Genomic DNA, 16,808 nt, shown 5'->3' with positions numbered 1-16,808 from the left:
TTGTAAAGACAATTTTATCAATTGCAGAAATTTATAAACTTCTAAAGACTATTATATCTATCAATAAATCAACATATGCCAAAAAATGACATTACACTATTGTGTATCGTTTTGGCTGTAATTTGGCAACTTATTGTTGTGTCTCTTGTTCCATGCAAACTTCCATTATTTTTTGGAGATCCTCAAGTGGTTCAGTCCTTTCTTGTTCTGTCTCTTGTTCACTTCTGCTCCTTACTGCTTCTCAACATCTCTTTGCGGTGTCCCTTGACTATCCTGCAACTCGTTTGCTCCTGCTTCTGGGAATGATTTTTAAAGAAGGAGATATTTATTACAATGTAGATACTTATAATCTTCTATCTATCAATCCATCAACATACGAGTAAAAAAGAGATTTGCTATTGTATACCGATTTAGGTGTTTTCTATCAATTTCTTATTGTGTTGCTTGTTCCCTACTGTCCTTGGTTTATTTCTCGCAGATCCCAAAGACGTTCAGTCTAAATATCTGAGATCCAGAAATGAGGTGACAGTGACAGCTCTAGACAAAAAGGCAGCATTTGAATGGTATTAGGGCATTCTGATAAAACTAAAGTAAATTTGTATCAAGGATTAAAAAAAACAATGCACTGGTCCCAAATAATTTCAAATACTGACCTTTCATCCATCTTAAGATCCGAAGTTGATATTCACTGATGGTTACAGAAGTTTCAATTCCACTGCAACTCCTGAGAAAATGCAGTCAATGGTTACAAACAAAATAACTCGACAATAGACCAAAGTGGAAAGTAACACTCATGTCAAACAACAGAAAAAGTAATGATAATTTCCCACACGGCAGAATATAACCACATAACCTTGATACTCAATGCCATTACCAGCACCAAATCCTCAAACATCAATATCTAGGCAATCATCATTTACTCAATAATTGACTCAACAATTGAACTGGACCGGATACATATGCCCCAGATGTGCAAGCCTGTGGTTATATGTATTGCAGCAAATAATCCATCTGCAAGCTTTATCATGAAGCATGAGAACAGCTCCAGCAACTTACTATCCAAAAAGCAAATGCAACTGGCAAGATTTTACATGTCACTTAATGTGTCCGTGAAGCTTTTTCTGAGGCAGCATTTTAAACTTTTGTGTGCAGAAATGTGATTCCTGTGCTAAACATCCATTGTTGAACTGAGGACCAATCATCAAAAGTGTCGAAACTCTGGACATTCGGTTCCTTCTTGCATCCCTTGTTGCCTTCAGTTTTGTGTTTTTTCGTTGACTTTAGGAAAATTTGAGCACTTGCTGCAGGAGTCATCGCTCAACAAAGCATTTGTCTAATGACAACATTCCTGGTTGATGTCATAGAAACATAGAAAATAGGTGCAGGAGTAGGCCATTCGACTCTTCGAGCCTGCACCGCCATTCAATATGATCATGGCTGATCATCTGTAAGGGTTTTCTGCGTCAAGCTTTCGCCCGACCTAAGGTCCCTGTGGTTTGCTCTGGTCCCTCGACCAGGCCGCGCACACTGGTTCCCCGTGAGTGGCTCGACCCACTCACCCCCTACGGTTCTAGACACTGGACTTAGTTGCAGGAGCATTGATAGTGCAGAAAATTCAACCTGACCAGATTTGAAAACCAGGGTTTAAACAGGAAAAAAACTTTTATTTACTGGCTGGTTGTGCTGCTTCCTCCGATTAGGTGGCTGTGGAAGGGTCGTCGGCGGTCGTCTCGGTCTTTCGGGTGGTCCCGGGGGTTCACCTCGCCCAGGGGTCCTACTGCTTTCCTTTTCTTTCCACGTGGCGGGGACTCCAGCCGGAGTGTGTGTCACACTAGACGCCGTGTACTTTTTAAGCGCTGTCCTGTGTCCTCTCTCTCTCCGCAAGTCTCCAGATTCGTTCAGTGACTCTTTCTTTGTCTCCCTCCTTTTTTCCTTTTTCTTAAACCCAAAAATCATGGCCAGTTATTCTAATCCTGACCCGTCCTATCTCCCGCCAGATCTCGGGATCTCTTTGCGTACAAGATGGGTTTCGAGCTCTCTCTTTGTTCTGCGTTATGACCGGGAGTACCGGTGATGGCTAGACGGTCTGTTAATTTGTTTCTTGATAAGTGGTGATGGGTTTAACTGGTTTTCCCGTCACCGGCCAGGTAGGTTTCTATGGGCTATTGTGCTCCCTTAACGAGATTAACTATGTAGGTCGGCTTGGGGCATTGTGATGCCTGCTGATGTCAGCGCCCCAGTTTCTGGACTTCGACCTGGTTTCGGGGGTTTCTGCTGGCCAATATCCATCTATTGTTCAGGCCGTGACTTTGCAGAAACCCAGAGACTGGGCTGTGGGGTTTCGCTTTTGTGGCTGGTCACGAGGTCCCGCGGCCATCTTGGGCCCCACTGATTGTGACATCCCTTGTTAAAACTGACCGCAGCTTTTCTCTCTCTCAGTCCCAGTCCCGTATAAAAAATGTCCAAAATGCAGCTCTTTGGTTTTGTTGATTGTAGCATGAGGGAAAACTTCTCAAATCTTACACATCCAACTCAGTATCCTGTACCTACCTTCTCTCCATACCCCCTGATCCCTTTAGCCACAAGGGCCACATCTAACTCCCTCTTAAATATAGCCAATGAACTGGCCTCAACTACCTTCTGTGGCAGAGAATTCCAGAGATTCACCACTCTCTGTGTGAAAAATGTTTTTCTCATCTCGGTCTTAAAATATTTCCCCCTTATCCTTAAACTGTGACCCCTTGTTCTGGACTTCCCCAACATCGGGAACAATCTTCCTGCATCTAGCCTGTCCAACCCCTTAAGAATTTTTGTAAGTTTCTATAAGATCCCCCCTCAATCTTCTACATTCTAGCGTGTACAAGCCGAGTCTATCCAGTCATTCTTCATATGAAAGTCCTGACATCCCAGGAATCAGTCTGGTGAACCTTCTCTGTACTCCCTCTATGGCAAGAATGTCTTTCCTCAGATTAGGCGACCAAAACTGTACGCAATACTCCAGGTGTGGTCTCACTAAGACCCTGTACAACTGCAGTAGAACCTCCCTGCTCCTATACTCAAATCCTTTTGCTATGAATGCTAACATACCATTTGCTTTCTTCACTGCCTGCTGCACCTGCATGCCTACTTTCAATGACTGGTGTACCATGACACCCAGGTCTCGTTGCATCTCACTTTTTCCTAATCGGCCTCCATTCAGACAATAGTCTACTTTCCTGTTTTTGCCACCAAAGTGGATAACCTCACATTTATCCACATTATACTGTGTCTGCCATGCATTTGCCCACTCACCCAGCCTATCCAAATCACCTTGCAGCCTCCTAGCATCCTCCTCACAGCTAACACTGCCCCCAGCTTCGTGTCATCCGCAAACTTTGAGATGTTGCATTCAATTCCCTCGATAAATCATTAATATATATTGTAAATAGCTGGGGTCCCAGCACTGAAACTTGCGGTACCCCTCTAGACACTGCCTGCCATTCTCAAAAGGACCCGTTTACTCCTACTCTTTGCTTCCTGTCTGCCAGCCATTCTCTATCCACATCACTACTGAACCCCCAATACCGTGTGCTTTAAGTTTGTATACTAATCCCTTATGTGGGACCTTGTCAAAAGCCTTCTGAAAGTCCAGATATAACACATCCACTGGTTCCCCCTTATCCACTCTACTAGTTACATCCTCGAAAAATTCTATAAGATTCGTCAGACATGATTTACCTTTCATAAATCCATGCTGACTTTGTCCAATGATTTCACCACTTTCCAAATGTGCTGCTAACCCATCTTTAATAACCGACTCTAGCAGTTTCCCCACTACCGATGTTAAACTAACTGGTCTGTAATTCCCCATGTTCTCTCTCCCTCCCTTTTTACAAAGTGGGGTTACATTAGCTACCCTCCAATCCTCAGGAACTACTCCAGAATCTAAAGAGTTTTGAAAAATTATCACTAATGCATCCACTATTTCTGGGGCTACTTCCTTAAGTACTCTGGGATGCAGCCTATCTGGCCCTGGGGATTTATCAGCCTTTAATCCATTCAATTTACCTAACACCCCGGCTAACCTGGATTTCACTCAGTTCCTCCATGTCATTTGACCACCGGTCCCCTGCTATTTCCGGCAGATTATGTATGTCTTCCTTAGTGAAGACAGAACCAAAGTAGTTATTCAATTGGTCTGCCATGTCCTTGTTCCCCATGATCAATTCACCTGTTTCTGACTGCAAGGGACCTACATTTGTTTTAAGTAATCTTTTTCTCTTCACATATCTATAAAAACTTTTGCAGTCAGTTTTTATGTTCCCTGCCAGTTTTCGTTCATAATCTATTTTCCCTTTCCTAATTAAGCCCTTTGTCCTCCTCTGCTGGACTCTGAATTTCTCCCAGTCCTCTGGTAGGCTGCTTTTTCTGGCTAATTTGTATGCTTCATCTTTTGTTTTGATACTATCCCTGATTTCCCTTGTTATCCACGGATGCACTACCTTCCCTGATTTATTCTTTTGCCAAACTGGGACAAACATTTGTTGTAGTTCATCCATGCAGTCTTTAAATGCCTTCCATTGCATATCCACCGTCAACCCTTTAAGAATCAATTACCAGTCTATCTTGGCCAATTCACGTCTCATACCGTCAAAGTTACCTTTCTTTAAGTTCAGAACCCTTGTTTCTGAATTAACTATGTCACTCTCCATCTTAATGAAGAACTCAACCATATTATGGTCACTCTTGCCCAAGGGGCCACGCACAACAAGACTGCTAACTAAACCTTCCTCATTACTCAATATCCAGTCTAAAATAGCCTGCTCTCTTGTTGCTTCCTCTACATGTTGGTTTAGAAAACTATCCCGCATACATTCCAAGAAATCATCTTCCTTAGCACCCCTGCCAATTTGATTCACCCAATCTATATGTAGATTGAAGTCGCCCATTATAACTGTTTTACCTTTGTTGCACGCATTTCTAATTACCTGTTTGATGCCATCCCCAACTCCACTACCACTGTTAGGTGGCCTGTACACAACTCCCACTAGCGTTTTCTGCCCCTTAGTGTTTCGCAGCTCTACCCATATCGATTCCACATCTTCCAAGCTAATGTCCTTCCTTTCTATTGCGTTAATCTCCTCTCTAACCAGCAACGCTACCCCACCTCCTTTTCCTTTCTGTCTATCCCTCCTGAATATTGAATATCCCTGGATGTTCAGCTCCCAGTCTTGGTCACCCTGGAGCCATGTTTACGTGATCCCAACTATATCATAGTCATTAATAGCTATCTGCACATTCAACTCATCCACCTTATTACGAATGCTCATTGCATTGAGACACAAAGCCTTCAGGCTTGTTTTTACAACACTCTTACCCCTTATAAAATTATGTTGAAAAGTGGCCCTTTTTGATTTTTGTCCTGGATTTGTCTGCCTGCCACTTTTACTTTTCACCTTGCTACCTATTGCTTCTACCCTCATTTTACACCCCTCTGTCTCTCCGCTCACACATTTATGAAACCCTTTCCCTTTAACTCCATCCTCGACTATTCCCCACCCCCCTTATTCAGTTTAAAACCACCCGTGTAGCAGTGGCAGACCTGCCTGCCAGAATGCTGGTTCCCCACCTGTTAAGATGCAATCCGTCCCTTTTGTACAGTTCCCCTTACTCCAAAACAGATCCCAGTGATCTAAGAATCTAATTCCCTGCCCCGTGCACCAGTTCCTCAGCCACACATTCAGGTCCTGTATCTCCCTGTTCCTGCTCTCGCCAGCATGAGGAACTGGAAGCAAACCGGAGATAACAACCCTGGAGGTCCTGCTTTTCAGGATTTTTCCGAGCTCTCTAAAGTCACGCTGCAGAATATTCATCCCATTCTTTCCGACATAGTTTGTGCCGACATGCACTACCACTTCCGGCTGTTCATCTTCGCCCTTGAGGATTTTCTGCACTCTGTCCGTGACATCCTGGATCCTGGCACCAGGAAGGCAGCACACCATCCTGGAATCCCGTCTGTTGCCGCAGAAACCCCTGTCTGTACCTCTCACAATGGAGTCTCCCACTACAATGGCCTTGCCCGACGTTGGCCTATTTGGTTTTGGCTCAACAGCCCTATTTGCTTCGCAAGCCAGTCCGCCACTCAGTGTAATAACGTCTTCTGTCCTAACAGCTTCTAAGTGGGTGAACCTGTTCACAAGAGGTACAACACCCGGGGACGTTTGCATTCAATGCTTCCCTCCCTTTCTCACCGTCACCCACCTTCTCTCTTCCAGTACCTTAGGTGTAACAATCTTACTATAGGACTTGTCGAGGAACGACTCAGTTTCTCGGACGAACCTGAGGTCATCCACTTGTTTCTCCAGTTCCCCAACTCCTTCAGGAGCTGTACCTGGATGCAGTTCTCACATTTGTAACAGCCCGAGGCACCAGCAGTGTTCTTGACCTCCCACATACTGCAAGCGTCACACTGAATCAGCTTGCCTGACATCTCCTTCCTTCGTCTCTCCCTCTCCAGCGTTTTGTGTAGCCTCCTCTCCTCAACGAAGACTCTCGAGCCAAAGACTCACACTTTACTCACAGGGCACTTCCCTCACTGCCGCACCCTAAGAGCAGTCTTGCTTATATTGACTGATAAATTGCCTAATTTACCAATTTACAAACCAAATTCCTCAGTTTTCAACTGTTTTCCCCCCTCTGACTCACTTCTAACTCTCCTCCCACTTGGGCTAGAGCCAATCAGTGTTTTCTCCTGCTTCTCTTTGTTGCTGTTGCTTCCAAATCCACAGGAGCTCCCATCCTTCAGGAACACCTTTACTTGTCCTTCACCTTTCCTCTGCTAAGAGCTACATATAGTTGGCCATGTTGAAATACTGGTTTCACAAGGTATATCAAGACCTTCTCCGTGGTTTGTCCTTGTGCCTTATGAATTGTCATCGCAAAACTCGACAGAATAGGGAGTTGGCTCCGCCTAATGGGAATATTTTCATGTTCTGACAAATTGATCTTCATCCTAGGAATGAGAACAATCTCTTCTTTGTAGGCCCCCATGTTGATTCTAGCAACAATGAGATTCTTGTGTAGCTGTTCTACAATCAACCTCGTTCCATTGCATAGCTTTGGGGGTTGCAAGTTTCTGATTAAAACAATTGGATATCCTTTCTTCAACTCCAATTTGTGTGGTGGTAATTCACAGATCTCGACTGAATCGACGAATTCCGTTGGGAAGTAAGTTGAATTTGTTCCGTCAGTGACAGTATTGAAAGAATAGTACTCCCTCATGGTTCCTGGGAAGCGTCTGACACATGTTGAATTGATTCTTCTCATCGTATCATTGTGAGGAACCAAGATACAATTCTTAGAGAATAATGTTGCAAGGTGGTCAAATGCTGGATAGATATAATCAATGCAGTCATCCAGTGTTCTTGCTCAGAGAACCATGTCTTCTGGAATGTTAATTTCATTGTCTTCATTCTTTTCAATCTTGTCCTCTCCTACATCCAACAAAAATTGAGAATACTCACCCTCTCCTTCGGTCAATCGCATATTCCTCTTCAATTCAAACTTTGTGAAAGTTTGCCACAAGTACGATGTCTTGATGCAGGAGTTTTGAACATCAATATCACTTCCCATCTTCACTACTGGAAGGAGTTGTCGAAAATCACCACAACAAATAGTAAGAATCCCGCCAAAATTATCCTTTTTGCGGCATACATCTTGAAGAATTCTGTCCACCGCTTCAAAGTACTCCCTCCTAATCATTGGGCATTCATCCCAAACAATGAGCTTCACTCGCCTGAAGAAATCTCCCGTTTTAGAGTTGATGTTGCACGTTGAATCCTCCATCACATGGATAGGTATCTTGAAGCGAGAATGTGCAGTTCTTCCACCAGGCATTAATGTAGCTGCGATACCAGACAATGCTACAGCAATGGCAATTTGACCTTTAGCTCTAACCGTGGAGAGGATCAAATTTATGAGAAATGTCTTTCCTGTTCCTCCTGGTGAGTCAATGAAAATCATTGAAGATGGATCCCTTTGCAAGCAGTCACACGCGTGGTCATAAACATCTCGCTGCTCAGGATTCAGCAGAGGCTCCTTCTCATCAACAAATCACTGTTGTTCTGATCTATTGTAATTCAATTCATTAAGTAAATCAACATTTTCACCATCAATGTCCATCCTTTCATTTCTTGGTCGAGGCAAGGAAAATGTTTCCAGTGTGGTGTTGCAATTCTCAAGCTGGTCCTGAAAATAAAACAGAGCCTGATCATGATGTCTCTCATCAATTGTGATATTTCGATCACTTTTTCTTCTTCGCTCGCTTTCAAGGTAATCCTCAGACATGGAATTCTTGAAGCGATCCCATAATTGTAGAAGATCGTTGATGTCAGTATTTGTCAGCAGAACAACAAACAAATCCCTCATTGCACTGGGGAGTCTTGTCGTCTCAGCATCTTCCATTGTTTGTTTCCAATGGTCGTCAGCTTCCAACAAACCACTTTCTCTGCAGACGTCTTTGAAGGAGGGAAGAATTACTCCATTATGTGTCTTCAAAGACTCGAAAGACACTGGCCCTTTCACGTGATGGAGAAGCAGTCTCATGTAGAAGAGGTCACCGGATTTAGGAGAAATTACATATATTCGTCCAAGAACATTGACTTTAAAAATACCTGGGAAGTCATCCACTCTCTTTCCAACCTTCTTTCTTTGCCATCTCCAGCTGATCCATGTATAAAATCTAGGCACATCAACGTACAATAGTTTTCTTGCAAACAAATCTTCAGAAATCAATCGCAAAAATTCAGTCAAAGTCGTTCTCGCCATTCCATCATTCATCCCTTGCTGAGCAGCATCAAAAAATACTTGTTGTTTGTCTGGTAGATGTACATGAAGTCGAATTACAGGGGGGTGTCTCTCATGAGTTGGAAATCCAAGGACTGATGACCCTCCCTCTGAAAGACCAATGTATCTTCCAGTCAGGTACTGTTTAATCTCGTCATTTACATTAATTCCAAAAGCTGCCTGATCACATCCCTTCAAGTTGTACTTGATGACGTATTTGATTGACGGTACAAAGCAGCATATTTCAACGTTGAGGTGACATTTGAAAGCCTTCAATAGTTCAGTATTATAGGGCAGAACCCAAATGGAAGTAATAGTCTGAAACGGACGTCCTTCTTGATGTCCCTGAAATCCTCCCATGGCTGGAGATCTCCTCCTGTACAGAGGATACGAATCATCTCCACAAATTGTGCTTTCGACAAATAGCTTTGGGAATCTCTTGATGCATCTTCCTTCCTTCCAACATGGAGAGGTGTCCTTGCTGAACGGTCCATGGATCATGTGCTTGAGTACCAATTTATGCAGCTCAGGATCTGCATGCGGGTCTGGAATTTCAGCTTGCACAAATCTTTCATAATGTTGAGGTCTTGGCTTACTCGCTTCATCAGCCAAAGCAGACAGTGGAAATGAGGCAGGCCTCTCTTCTGATATTCCACAGTCAAGATGAAAGCTATACAGTTTCCAAAGAAACCATTTGGTCCAGTGACGGTCTTGATGAATATTATTATTTTCAGCTCGAATACTCTTGCTACTAATTCCGGTCTATCACATGGCTTCTGATTCGGAAAGAGGCACCGTCGGATCTCGCTCCAATTTGGATTGCAGGTCATCGTAATGAAGAATGCAGCAGTACCATACTTCCGAACATACATCATGGCGTCCTGGCATCGTTCCATCATATATCTGGGACCACCGACAAATGTTGAAGAGAGGATGATGCGCCTTTCCTATGTTTTCCAAGTTATTATCATGTAATGCATCTGTCAGTCCTTTGTACGTCGTTGACCTCAACGATACCCGATTCATGGGAATATAATTGAGTCTATCACTTTCAATTTTAGCCGACATATCAACAAGGTATTGTTGGAAGAGTCATCCTCCTCTCAAAAGCTGGTTGAATTCATTGTCACGATTCCTGATCCTATGTGCATAATATCGAATTAGTGTCAATTTCCTGCCGTTACTCATTTGGAGTTGTGAATGCCATCCGTCATCACCAAGTGGAAAGAAAAGGATGTATTGAAAACTCGTAAGACCTATGGGACTCTGACATGATTTTCAGACCTCCTTCTGCTCCTCTTCCTCTTCTTCTCAAGACAATGTGGCGTGATGTTGCCGCAGGCTGATTACTGTTTGGTATGAGGACGGCAACTTCATTGGCAGTTTGCGTGTTAAACCTCCGTTCATGTTGTAAAGGTGGCCGATATTTGGGATTAATAACGATTGATGCCTCCGGTAAATCTCTAATTCTCTCCATCGCCATTACAAGTGAATGAATGTAAGGGTTGTTTAGTCTTATCATGTTTTCAAGCATTTCAACAATGTCCCTTTGAATACCAGCATCTTGGAGTATACTAATTCGCAACTCAATGCTATCTTGCGGGTCCATGAAATAGATTTGTAAGAATTTACTTTGTTGATCTATGTCAGGCATCAACGCATCAACAACATGATGAATCTGGCCTTGAATGATCATTGAAGGATTCCATCCATGTGCCACCACTTCCTTGGCACCGAATGACGCGAGTTGAAAGAGGCAATTGTATTGTCCAATATTCTTTCTGAACTCATGTGCTTGTGTGTCACCTGTATACAAATTAATGAGTGCATTCGGGAGTGTTTTCAGAGGAGCAATGTTGACCTTACCCTTCATGCAGCAAAAGTTGGTTGTTTCTCCTGAGAAGCGGTACGCTCGACAATGAAGGCAAACATTGGTCATTTGACCAACATCAGCAGAAAGATTTCTCCTTGTAAGTCGTGCATTTTGTTGTCTTGTATCTCTGTCTCGCTGTTCATCCAGCCTTCTAGTTCTTTCATCTCCCATCTCTTCATCCCTTCTCATTTGTATTCTTTCTTGATGTTCCTCAAGATGTTGAGTTGTTTCTTGCTGCGTCTCGAGTCCTTCTCTCCTGCTCCCTCTCTCTTTTATTTCTGAGACGTTGAGTTGTTTCTGGCTATGTCTCTTGAGCCTTCTCCTGCTCCCTCTCTTGGCTATTTCTGAGACGTTGAGTTCTTTCTGGCTGCGTCTCTTGAGCCCTTCTCTCCTCCCTCTCTCGTTTATCTCTGAGACGTTGAGTTCTTTCTTGATGAGTCTCTTCAGCCTTTCTCTTGCACTCTCTCATTTATCTCTTAGACGTTGAGTTGTTTCTTGATGCGTCTCATCAGTCAATCTCTCCCGCTCTCTCTCGTTTATCTGTGAGACGTTGAGTTTTTTGCTGTGTCTCTTGTGCACTTCTCTCCCGCTGTCTCCCCCGACTATCTCAGAAACACAGATGTTTCTGGCTGTGTCTCTTGTGCCCTTCTCTCCTGGTTTCTCTCTGGATTATCTCGGAGATGTTGTGTTATTTCTTGCTGCGTCTGTTGTTCTTTCCTGCTCTTCATTCCTTTTTCTCATCACATGACCGTCTTGCAGGTCTTGTCCTCCCTCTTCTTGGCATGATTTGAAAACACAATCTCAGTTGTCAATGAAGACAGATAGGCGGCGCGACTCTCGTCTGCAGCGGCCTCTGCAGTCCGTCTGCGTTTTTATTATTTTATGTCTATGTTTTTATGTAGTTTTTGTTATTTTTGTTGGGGTATGTGTGTGGGGGGGTGGGGGTGGTGTGGGGGGGTTGGGGGTAACTTTTAAATCTCTCCCTGCACGGGAGACCCAACCTTTTCTTTGTCGGGTCTCCGTTGTCGTTGGGGCTGCAACGAGGAGCGGCCTCCAACAGGAAGACTGGTGCCGACTACTCACCTCACCGTCGCGGAGCTGGCCGAGTCCAGAGCGGGTGGAGCTGTGGTGGACGCTGCTGCGACCCGACCCCCGGAGATTCGGTGGCTGCAACTGCGGGTTTGGCGGACGGTAACACCGGGAGCCCGCGGGTCCCTGGGGGGAGACCACTTTTCGGGGCTTCCGCAGCGGCGACTTCTCCCGCCCGAGTTGCGGGGTTGAAGAGCTCCTGGAGCGGGGCCTTACAGCACCGCCCCGCGCGGCTTGGAATGGCGGCGGGTCTCTGCGAGCGCACGCCGGGGGCTCTAACACCAAGACCCGGTGTGCGACCTTGCCTCACCCGGCGTGGCTTTAATGGCCACGGGACAATCGCCATCGCCCGCCGGGGGCTTTGACTTTGACTTTGACTCTGACATCGGGGGGGGGGGAGAGTGCAGTGGAGAGAGAAGTTTTTTTGGCCTTCCATCACAGCAATGTGATGGATGTTTATGTAAATTATGTTGCGTCTTGGGTCTATTTATTTGTAATGTATGGCTGCAGAAACGGCATTTCGTTTGGTCCTCAAGGGGTCCAAATGACAATAAATTGAATTGTATTGTAATAATTGTATTGTATTGTATTTATTCAAAATGGAATCTTTCTGATTTTAACAAAAACGTCCAAACACACTCTCAGTTATCAATGAAGACAGATTAATTTATTCAAAATGGAACCTTTCAGCTCAAATGAAATCAATCACAATGAAATCTCAGTTGTCAATGAAAACAGATACATTTCTTGAAAATTGAGCCTTTCCTGTAGAATGAAATCACAATGACATTTTTTTTTGAATCTGTTGTCAATTTGTTAAAAATTGAGCCTTTTCAAATCAATTGCGAATCTTTAAAATAACCACAAACTTTTAAAATTGCAAAGAAGAAACAAAACGGGAAATTTATTGTCAATTAAAAATTAAAAAATGCTGTCTTTGAAATTAAATGTTGACTTTAAGAATTAAAAATAATCGTTAAGAATTTAGAAATTTCAAAATTGTAAATATGTAACAAATGGGGAAATTTAGTGTTAGAAAAGTTTCTTTTTAAACTATCTTTTAAAAAAAGCAAAAAAAACTCAACGTTCACGAAGTTAAAAAACAATGTTTTTTAATCTAAGCTGTCAATTAATTTTATTTATCAAATTTATTTTAAAAAACGGTCTTTGAAATTAAAAGTTAGTGTTAAGAATTAGTAATGTGAGAAATAATTCAATTCAATGAAAAACAATCGAATCAACAATAATGAGTGCAGTTAAGAGAAACAATTAAATTCAATGCAATAAAAAAAGAAATTAACAATGAAATTCAATCAGATGTTAATGTAAAAAAAAGTAATCTTTTAAATGAAATGTACTCTTTAAGATTTATAGCCAATGGAGGCAGAAAGATCAATTGTTTCAAAATGAACACACAAAAAATGGAAAAGCAATAGGGAACAAGAGTATGGCCATAACTTTTTTAATACTGAAGATATGAATGTTAATTAGGTATCAAATTAAACTTCTTCTTATGCTTTATCTGATGGGATAAATTGCAGACTTGATTCTCAAAATTTTGTAACATTGCTACAATATTGCATATATCCTCGTAGATATCCTTGCTGTGATTCTGATATCATGAATATGCATTTGAAAGGGCTTCCTTAAACCTGTGTGGTTGAGAAGAGACCTTGGCAATCATGTGGATTTGTGTCCAGTGCCTATAATTATATCCCCACTTTCCAAAGTCTTCATTGTCATTTGTGGCTTCAAATGTGGATCCACTGTACATATTACATTGCCTGACTGTCTTAAGAATTATGAAACAATCCACTCACATACCATTATTTCTATTCTTGGTATGGTCTGATGTAGGATAAGAAAAAGTGTGAAGTGGAGAGAGGGTTGAAAACTGTGCGAGACCTGGCATCTTGTTCCATACACCCAGCACACGCTGTGTGAAAAAAGTTATCCCTCGGTTCCTATTTAAATATTTATTCTTTCACCTTTAATTTGTGTCCTTGGTGCTTGTCATCAGCCTGAGGGCAAAAAGTCTGACCATCCACCTAGTATCATATTAAATACCCCTATAAGATCACCCCTCAAATTCCTATGTAAAATTAAGTATTGAACCAATATCTGATTTTTTAAAATATAATAACCAGGAGGCTGTGCATTAAAACACTGGTTGGGTCACAACATTATGTTACCATTTTGGTAAACCATAGGCTTGGATTGCTGCCATAGAGAAATTAATTTAACTCCACAGTGACTTTAATTAGGCAAGTCAACTTTAATTAGGCAAGTCAACTTTAATTAGGCAAGGCAACTTTAACTAGGCAAGGCAACTTTAACTAGGCAAGGCAACTTTAATTAGGCAACACAGCTTTAGCATTTCCAAACCAAAGGCAACACAGGTTTAGTATTTCCAAACCAAAGGCAACACAGCTTTAGCATTTCCAAACCAAAGGCAACACAGCTTTAGCATTTCCAAACCAAAGGCAACACAGCTTTAGCATTTCCAAACCAAAGGCAACACAGCTTTAGCATTTCCAAACCAAAGGCAACACAGCTTTAGCATTTCCAAACCAAAGGCAACACAGCTTTAGCATTTCCAAACCAAAGGCAACACAGCTTTAGCATTTCCAAACCAAAGGCAACACAGCTTTAGCATTTCCAAACCAAAGGCAACACAGCTTTAGCATTTCCAAACCAAAGGCAACACAGCTTTAGCATTTCCAAACCAAAGGCAACATAGCTTTAGCATTTCCAAACCAAAGGCAACACAGCTTTAGCATTTCCAAACCAAAGAGAACACAGCTTTAGCATTTCTAACCCATATTTTCAAACCACATTAATGGCACTGACAGGTCAGTAAAACCACTCACAGTACAGTAGACATGTGTTCAGTGTTATTCACAGCTCAGGCTGAGAGATGTGACCCTCCCGCTCCCCCATCTTGCAGAGACTGACTGAGGCACTCATCACTTCCAGGTTTTATTGTCCCTCCGGAAGGGGCGTGGCCTTCAGGAGAGAGAATGTCAACATTTTTTAAACACTAATAACTCTTTTATTTTTCATTGATGTGAAAAATCCTCTTCTCCTGCGCAGCGGAGGGGTCTCTGAGTAAGATGGCCGTAAGTGGCAGCGTTTTTTCTAAAATCAATATACAGAACAACAGGAAGTGGTCAAGATCAGACTTTTAGTAATATAGATTATATAAATCTGCAATAACAAAATACTTGAGTACGAAACTAAAGGATTGTTGTTAAAACTATATCTAGTTCATTAATGTCCTTCGCCACCATCTGTACTTGGTCGACTCCCGTGTGTCAGACCTACCGATGTAATTGACCTTCAGTGAAATGTTTACATGCTAAGTTCTTGGGGCAATTGCGGATGGAAAATGAACCCAGGAGTGTCCATTTCATTAAAATAAATATATTTTTTATAAAGTGAAGTTTAGAGCTCATATTATAATTTTAATTTTGTTCAGAATTGAATGTAGATTATAATTTCAGAATGCACACATTTGTTGCAATATGCAGAAGCCTTTTTGCCATTGTAATGTGCAAATTGCAAGTAAGCAGTTATTTTTTCACTCAAAAATAATGTTTGTAATAAGTAAGTAAACATATTATAGTGGGTTTATTTTTATAATATTGGTTATATGGTTCATGGCAGCTTATTTTCAGTTAGAATTTCTATTTATCATTTATGGTTCTCTTTTGCCCAAGTGAAATGCACATTTCAGAACTGCAACAAAGCCAAGATGAAGCTTATCTTTCAGGAAAAATGTTTCCTCTCAGAAGATTGGAACAAGAATTAGAAACTATTAGCAATGAAGAGGAAGAGAAGCAGGGGGACGAAGAGATTCAGCAAAGAACAAAAAGAAAGAAGATCAAGAAAACTAAAGGTGCAAAGGTTTTGCAAATAAAATTTGATTTGGGGTTTAAAAATTTAAATATATTGCTGAATTTATGAAATATTTATACGTAAATTTTCACATTCATGTAAAACAAGGTTCAACAGTATAACACTTGGTTCAACAGTGTAATACTTTTATGATGGAATGCAAAATTCAGAATGTCACAAACCTGATATTCAGTTGAGCATGACATTAGAATGGCTAATACAGGATCTTATCCCGAAATGTGGACCACCCTTTTTGCCTCCACAGTTGCTGCTTGACTATTGAGTTCCGTCAGCAGTTTATTTTTTGTTCCAGAATCAATCATCTGTAGTCTCTTATGTCTCCTATTGATTTGTATGTCTTGCTTTCTAATTTGAGAATGGGATCAAATTTGGCTCAGACTCTTCACCTCCTCTGCTCATTATTGAGTACATTAGGCACATTTGGTATACACCAGTCAGTAGCACCAGTGCTGCAGTAACTTAGTGGGTTAGGTAGCTTCTGGAGGACATGGTAAGCGACGTTTCGCGTTGGGACCCTTACTCAGACTCGGTAGCAACTGGAGAAATTAGATGTAAGTACAGTCTACTCTTGTTATTATGGACCTCTTTATAAGGAATTTTGGTTATAGCAGACAAAATTTGTTGTAATCGAGGTGTCCATTCGCATTGGAAACAAGAGCTAAGTTTGTTGTTCTATGGAGTGACCGCTAGGTGGTTGGAGCAAATCTTGTCTCAGTCTGTGGTTACCTTTCCTGTTTATACTGTACATATTTATCTCCCTTACTCAGTTATAGCAGACAATCAGCAATAATGGACACCATCCCCCACCTATGCCCATTTGGTCAATTATAATGAAGGTTATCTGTATGTAATATATTTCAGAGATAGTGGGTAGAGAGAACACAAATAATGTTTGTAATAAAGTATATACATATCTCTCCATGACACTCCCAGAGCCCTACCATTCACCGTGAAGGTCCTGCCCTGGTTTTGTCAAAGTTCGTCTCTTAAAAAGCAGACAACAACAAAATTGTTAAAGGTAAACCAAGCTAATCTTTAATTGATTCGTCAGACGGGAGAGGCAAGATCTACAAAGAGCACAAACTTTGCTCAGTGCTTCTCGGGC

General features: G+C 41.9%; 1 protein-coding gene across 1 annotated transcript in view; it reads left to right on the top strand.

Annotated features, from left to right (window-relative positions):
• ahi1 (Abelson helper integration site 1) overlaps positions 1-16,808 on the top strand; it is a 227,943-nt gene that overhangs the window by 28,983 nt on the left and 182,152 nt on the right. The window contains exon 5 of the mRNA XM_033020945.1: positions 15,505-15,683. Within this exon, the coding sequence (XP_032876836.1) occupies positions 15,505-15,683 (179 nt within the window). The remainder of the gene's footprint in view (positions 1-15,504; positions 15,684-16,808) is intronic.

The sequence above is a fragment of the Amblyraja radiata genome, chromosome 5 (assembly GCF_010909765.2).
Source record: "Amblyraja radiata isolate CabotCenter1 chromosome 5, sAmbRad1.1.pri, whole genome shotgun sequence".
In the NCBI taxonomy this organism is placed as follows: Eukaryota; Metazoa; Chordata; class Chondrichthyes; order Rajiformes; family Rajidae; genus Amblyraja; species Amblyraja radiata.
Note: the sequence above shows the minus strand (reverse complement) of the source record. Positions and strands in the feature narration are given on the sequence as shown.